Source organism: Papilio polytes, unplaced genomic scaffold, assembly GCF_000836215.1.
Source record: "Papilio polytes unplaced genomic scaffold, Ppol_1.0 DF823177.1, whole genome shotgun sequence".
Taxonomy (NCBI): domain Eukaryota; kingdom Metazoa; phylum Arthropoda; class Insecta; order Lepidoptera; family Papilionidae; genus Papilio; species Papilio polytes.
In genome coordinates, this window is record NW_013526027.1 from 287,555 (window position 1) to 294,715 (window position 7,161).

Sequence of the window (7,161 nt, forward strand, 5' to 3'; positions counted from 1 at the left end):
GTGAGAATTTTGATGATTATTCTTAACTTCAGATTCGTGGAACAATGTTAGGGGTTACTACAATTATATTGCACGAGTTTGTGTTATAAATTTAATAGGAAATTTATCATCTTTCGATTCTTTTCAAATGAACTATATATATAAATATTGGTGTATAAGCGTGGATGGTTCTTAACTTGAGCCGCAAATTATACTTTACGATGTTTATTACAAGTAATTTATTGATATACTAGCTTTCGTCCGCGACTCTTCCGTGTGGAAGTAGAAAAAAAAACATACAGACGAATTGAGTACCTCCTTTTTTAGGGAAGTAGGTCAAAAAACAAAAATTGTTGCCTATTTGTGTTCTTCGAGACTATATTCTACATCTATGCCAAATTAAATCGAGATCCATTCAACCGCTTAGGCTACAAACTATAACATCCATCCATCTATCTAAACTTTCGCATTTATAATATTAGTGAGATAGTAAGATTATTACTTGAGATAATGTTTAAACGTAACTTAATTTAGTTGCTTTTGTAATTTGCCTCTGAAAATTTGCTTTATCAGGATATACGTTTGTATTAGAAATAAAACAACATTGTTTAGCCAATTTGGCATTACACAGTTTATTTTTGCTTCATACTTATTAAAATCATATCTACTACGTACAATATATAGAATGTAATGATATATGTAAGATATTGGTTATATATTTTAACATTGATAAGTTTTTTAATTCCAAAATCGTATTTGAATTATATTCAATTTAAAAAGCTACAGCATTTGTATATTAAAAGGTAATAGTTGTTTTAGTAAATATAAATATGTATTACGTACATGTAAAACAAAAGTATAAACTATATTTAAAATAGCAATTGAAGCTGTAAAAATACTTAAAACTTCCATCAATAGATTTTACAAAAATATTAAGGGTCTATCCTATTTGGAAAATATGAAATATTTACATGAAACTCTAAAATAAATATATTTCAATATTTTCTTAGTAAACATACATCATAAAATATTTTAAACTGCAAGCAAATCGAACAGGTTATTTTGATAGTATATTGATATTTAAAAGTGCTTGTATAACTTGGATTGGTAAAGATAACTTTAAACTTGACATATATGAAGGATGTCGTACATTTAATATATTAAATATAGTTGTATATTATACGTAAGTTTGGCATAAGTCGACGGGTTTAGTTTGTCAATGGATGCCAATGCTTCACTTGTTCCATTGGACTGGCTAGTGCTGAGTTCCAATGCTGAAGCGCACGCCCTCTTGCGAACATATACGAGCCTAATACAAACTTCCCTAGTAATCGATCTGAAAAAAATACATAAACCTTTATATCCAATATCTTCTTTAGAAATTGAGTGTAATAATTTTGTTATGTTTATTTCCAATTTGAAAAACAAAAGTTGTAACTACCTTTAGCGTACACCGAATGCGGTTGTAGGGCTTGTATGGTAACGCATGTCGTGTGCAACTCGTCGGCGCTCAGTCTAAAGTGAAAGCATTCGGTGATAAGTGCAGCGCCCTCTTCCGACACCTCGACGGCAGCTGTTCGGCGCGCGCGCACCCCACGGCAAGCCCTCTCTTGGGTTACTCGAGCCACTACCTCACGTCGTGATGATGATGGGTCCAGCTAAACAAGAGTATTACAGTCAATATCTTACGGATATACGGATAATAAAAACATAAATGACCTCACACTGCGAAATGGATCATACAGGTTAATTTACAATTCAACATACAAATATATTAAACTGTCGTTTACTTGCGACTTCATCCGCGTGTAAATTAAAAAATAATAAAAAATATGGCCTATGTTATTAACTAATGACGTAGCTTTTTAATGGTGATAGAATTTTTGAAATCGGCCAAGTTGTTTTAGAGCTATAATATCAGAGTAGAAGTAAAGATATAATAGGTAACTACATAAATGTAAAATTGTTTTCTTGTATAACATAATATTGTAGTGTAAAATCAAAAATACCTTTAACCCCCGAGCTTCAATTACAGTAACGGAGAGCCGGTTTAAGTTTTCATTGTAAACCAAGGACACTAACATCTCGCCCAAATCTGAAGTGGGTTCTTGTAGTTCCTACAAACAATTGTACAAAAACAAATTTACTAACTCATAGAAGAAAACTAGTATAATTAGAAGACAATAATCTGATATCCTACATCCAACATTAATATCAACATAGATAATTATCGTTCTCGAACTAAAGCAAACGTCGCGTCACCTTGATATATCTCACTTTGTAGTGGCTTTTATAATGTTATTCCGATGTTAAACGATGCGAATCAAACTAGGTCAGTTCGCACAGATGGTAGCAACCCGCTAGCTATTCTAGTTCTCCTGACAGATCAACTATAAAGCCAATGTACATATTTTTGTAAGGCAATCTTTAGAGCGTGACTTGAATAAAATATGTTGCTGAAAATAGTACTGAATTTATTATTTTTTCTAATTAATAAAAATTAATAAAAAATGCTTATAAAATGTAAATTACCTAAAACCTACCTGCTAGTTAGATTTGATTAAGAATTAAACATTAACATTGTAATCCATATAATAGAGAAAATTGAAGATACATCGTGTTATAAATATCAAACTTTTTATTTTAACGCTCACGATAAATTAAATATAAATTAATTGGATTTTAATTGATATGTTAGAAAAGTTTTTTTTTAAGAGTTCTATTTAAAGGAAATATTTAAATATTAACCTTTTCGATATCCAGTTTGTATAATTGCGGTTCTTCGTCAGACGCAACACCCTCTAGTTCGCTGAGCGGTAATATGATGTGGCCGATAAGCTGCTTGAATTTTCCGATACGGCCCGCATCCAGCACTGATAACTTGAGAGTGAGGGAATCCAGTTTCCCTGGTGGTATCTACGTATATTAAAATGGGTTTTAGTATTCCACATTTATATCGAGATGTTGTCAGAAATTAATTACAGTTTTAAAAAATTGTGTAATGTGATTATTCAGTTTAAGACTTAAATTCGGGGATTTTAAAAAGAGGTGCATTTTTATTACACTTTCTGTTAACTTTATAGCTTACTTTTTTTTACAAATCGTTTATAATTATCTATATTGTTGATGAAGATAAAAAACTTAACTCACATGATAAATAAAAGTTTCGTCGAAGAATGGATTGCATGACTTTTTCTTTTGTTTAGTCTGAAGCACACGCCTTTCATCTGGCATCAGTTGTATCCTACAAATATATATTGTTAAAATTAGGTTATGTTTTGTAAATCAACAAATGGCAAAGTTTTAAATTACGTTTTAAAATTGACATTTAATATTAAGCCTTCAATTTTAAGCAAAAAGTGTTGACCTTTTAAAAATGATACGATTCAATTAGTTAGTTGAATGATTTAATTTTTTTATGCAACAAAATGCCTTTGAGTTAATACAGAAGTTAAATTCGAGTCAAAGCAAAACTCGCAATAATTTATGCCAATTAAATCCATTAAACTACGTAATGCATGTGATATTACAACAATATTGCCATCCCTTTCGTTTTCCTTGATAAAACAGAGATAGTATCACATCATTTGAAATTCACGGTTACTTACTTGATGTAAGGGTCGCATGCGTTGGCCAATGCCGGGGTGCGCGATGGCAAGTGTTTCACCTTGATTATGTGCACTTGAAACCTTTCGGTAGCTGACTCGTATTTCACGGTAAACCATACACGACCCTGTTTAAAAAACTCATGATTAAATTTATTTTTCTAATGTTACGTAATTAACGATTACATTATAAATCTAGTGTGAAGAGGAAAGCTTGTTAGAAACAAGAAAAAAGGGGTAATATTGTTGATGACGCTAGAATTTTTATTCACCACATGTCCCTCGGGCCACATATGATCAACGTCGAGACAGTCCGACTTGTACAGCGATGGGTCGAGTACGCCCAAATCCGTTGTATTCGCTGGAACAAAAAACTTATGAAAATTATCAATCTTTCATACACAACTGTCGATATATTTATACTGTATTTGATGTTTGTAAAGTCGTCTGGAGTCGCTATTCCCGAATAGAGTATTTAATTGTAGATTTAACACACTTAGAGAGAGTTTAAGTAACTAATAATAAATCATTGAGTGCAGCAGTTATACCTTATATCGGATTTCCGAGATATTTGAACTAAATGTGTCCTAAAATGATCATTACGACCATAGAATAAATATTTACATGGGTTTTGTTAGACATTAATAGCATATGTGGATTATAATCATACTAATATTTTAAATGGGAAACTTTAGATGGATGGATGGATGGGTGTTTGTTGGAGTTTGTAGCCTAAACGGCTGAACGGATTTCCATGAAAATTGCTTTTGTTTTTTTTTAATTCTACGCGGACGGAGACTCGGGCGAAAGCTAGTATCAAATACTGATATTACAAAGGTAGTAGACGCGACAACAAAAAACAGGCGCGGCGGTCATCAAACCGGTGGTACTTAGTTTAATGTTGAAAATTGCCTATTCACTTAGGACTTGTTATTTTAATTCATATATACTTAAAAAAAATAGCAACGTCAATGGCCTTGATTGAACCCTTCCGTGATTAAGCCATTAGGCATAGGCTTAGCCATAGGCACTTTAATACACACGGACAAACTAGGAGCGCCTTTCGTGTAAGAAATAACTTAAGCTCAAAGGATCTATAAAAATTAATGACCGTACTGAAGCTAGTTTCATATACCTAAGTAAATTTAATGCAATATGAACTCGTCTAATCTTTTTTGTTAATTAATCTTTTATTAGACTTCGGTGATATTTTGAAATTCATTCATCTAAGTCTTATAGTTAAACAGTCTCGTAATTAACATTTATCATGTTAAAACTGCACTGAGTGACTCCCTAAGGATTAATTTACTACTTTGCAACAGTTATGACCGAATCCTCAAACGAACCTTTCCGTTTTCGCTTTTTTAGACGTCAAAAATCTAAGCGGGGACCTATAGTATATTCTGTTAGATATTTCCATTCTATTTCAGTATTCTCTCGTTAGACAAACAAGTGACTACAAAATATACAAACAGTAACATGCAGACCTTTGAAACAAATGAAATGTTATTTGAATAGGACAAAATTTCAATATGTGTCAACAAACAGGTTGAATGTTACCTAACCTATAACAAACGGAATTCTATTCGTTATTCATTAACAGAATTCATTACGTATGTACATAATAAATATCATTTGATAGATTACATTTGACATAACACGCGTCGCATAGCCTAATACGTACAGGAAACATTTGTTTAAATAACTCCCACAGGAATGTAAGAACCAAAGGTCATGATACTGGGGAATGCCGTTTGTAATTCTTAAAATAAATTTAAAAGTTGAACTCAAATGGAAAACTGTCTGGCTATTAATTAACATCGTTGAAATGCAACAGAATGTATTATAAAAAAATCATTTTAGAATTTTGAAATACAGCTATAAAGTTTGTTGTACAAACGAATATAATTTCAATCTATACGAACTGAGGCTATACAAATGCATACCCTTATTAAATATTTAATAACTTTGTACACAGACAATATTATAAATAGTCATATTATATTAGTTTTAATACAAAAACCTCTTGCGTCGACCTTACCGCAGTAAGATAAGAAGGGTGATGATGATAAACTTTGTACACAATCCAAATCTGTAAACTATATTGAAAAGTCAAATAAAAGTTGCGTGTAGTCAGATTTACTTCTTCACTAGATGTGGCTAGTTCAAGAATAAAATCCAATGAAATAGGATAATAAAATCTGTAGCTTACGACAAATCTGCTACAATAACTTACTGAAAGAATTCGATCGGAACTGCGTGGGCGTGGGCGGGCAGAGCACGTCACCCGGCAGGCCGCTGACGTCACGTAACTCTCCCAAAGATGTCGAACGCAGGGAGGGCAGCGAAAAGTTTATCTCCTTCGTCCTAAGAATTATTAGTATTGTCTCTTAGATTTTTGTTCCTTCTTCGAGTAAAGCCGAAAGATAAACAGGCCTTTCTGTTTCTAAGATTATGCAAACATTGTTTTAACATTTGCATAACTTTTTAGTTAAAATTGTTAGGCTTATTCATTTTCGTTACTGTTTTCCCTCATCACTATTTAACATGCATAAAACTACGTAATTCTTGTAGATGTTCCATACATATAGACTTAAATCTATAGCATTGTTGATGATTAAAAAACTCACAAAGGAAATAGTTTTTATGAGTGAAGACACTTAATTTAAAATTAAATCTATATTGAAACTGATTATGAAAAATTAAATAGATTTTCAACAGCTATTAGGTATAGGTTCATGTGAGTCCGTATACGCGTTACGTCAATTTGTCTATTCTATCGACGAGCTATAAACTCTGTTTCCCCCGAAAGGGCAAACCTAATGAAATTACCCGCTACCTTTAAAGACTTGGTATGACGTCCGAAAACGCATCAGCGTAGGTATCATACTACAAAGTGATTTCGCATTTATAACTCGCCTACGGCATTTTGATTTCGACGTGTGGGTTCACAGATTTCAAATGCAATAACGAGGCAAAGTTTTTTATTTATGTACGAATGATTGGGTGCTCGTTTGTATAGGAATATAACAAAGTTTTTAAATTTTTACGACACAATGCACTCGACAAAAGGACACATAACTCTTAAGATAACCTGTTATACATGGTTTGCACCAAACCTTAAAATAATACCCTTAAAGAAAACAGTCGTATAGTAATTGAATACCCGTCTAGAAACATAAATAGCATCAACTAAATTAACACATATTGATCTAGCGTAACATCGATATAAAATTATGGCATTTGTTATGCTTACGTGTAACATGGGGCCGTTACGTCATGGGGTGGGTAGACCAGAATGGGGGGCGATGGCACGGGGGATGGGCTGTTCTTGCGACGACGGGCCACGAACACACCGGCCATGACTATTAAGAGAACTAACGCAGCGCTCGCTCCACCAAGAGCCACTAATACAGCCTCTGAAAAAAAAAACAATTTAAAAAATGTGTCCAAAGAGAATGTAAACTTTTTTGTCATTATATATTTAAATTAAAAATAAGAATCAATTGAGAGTTATATTCCATTAGATATTCAGTTGAACAAATCCTGTTTCATTTTAATTTTCATGTATGTTCTT

At 32.6% G+C, this 7,161-nt stretch overlaps 1 protein-coding gene across 1 annotated transcript; it reads right to left on the reverse strand.

Annotated features, from left to right (window-relative positions):
• Nucleotides 1-1,124: 1,124 nt before the first annotated feature.
• LOC106105136 (synaptotagmin-15-like) lies at nt 1,125-6,947 on the reverse strand. Its single transcript, XM_013285368.1, has 9 exons — nt 6,841-6,947; nt 5,821-5,951; nt 3,857-3,945; nt 3,588-3,712; nt 3,130-3,223; nt 2,728-2,895; nt 1,989-2,096; nt 1,421-1,637; nt 1,125-1,315 (listed from the first exon to the last, which is right to left on the reverse strand). Exons 1-9 carry the CDS (start codon nt 6,945-6,947, stop codon nt 1,188-1,190), a joined length of 1,167 nt encoding a protein of 388 aa, XP_013140822.1. The 3' UTR covers nt 1,125-1,187.
• Nucleotides 6,948-7,161: the final 214 nt, after the last annotated feature.

Bases quoted from the DNA above. Each gene is read 5' to 3' on its own strand.
- LOC106105136 (XM_013285368.1), bottom strand. From the start codon at position 6,947: ATGGCCGGTGTGTTCGTGGCCCGTCGTCGCAAGAACAGCCCATCCCCC. The intron at 3,946-5,820 runs GTAAGTTATTGT...TTTTTGTTCCAG, and splicing joins GTTCCGATCGAATTCTTTCA to CGAATACAACGGATTTGGGC. The intron at 2,896-3,129 runs GTGAGTTAAGTT...TAATATACGTAG, and splicing joins ACGAAACTTTTATTTATCAT to ATACCACCAGGGAAACTGGA.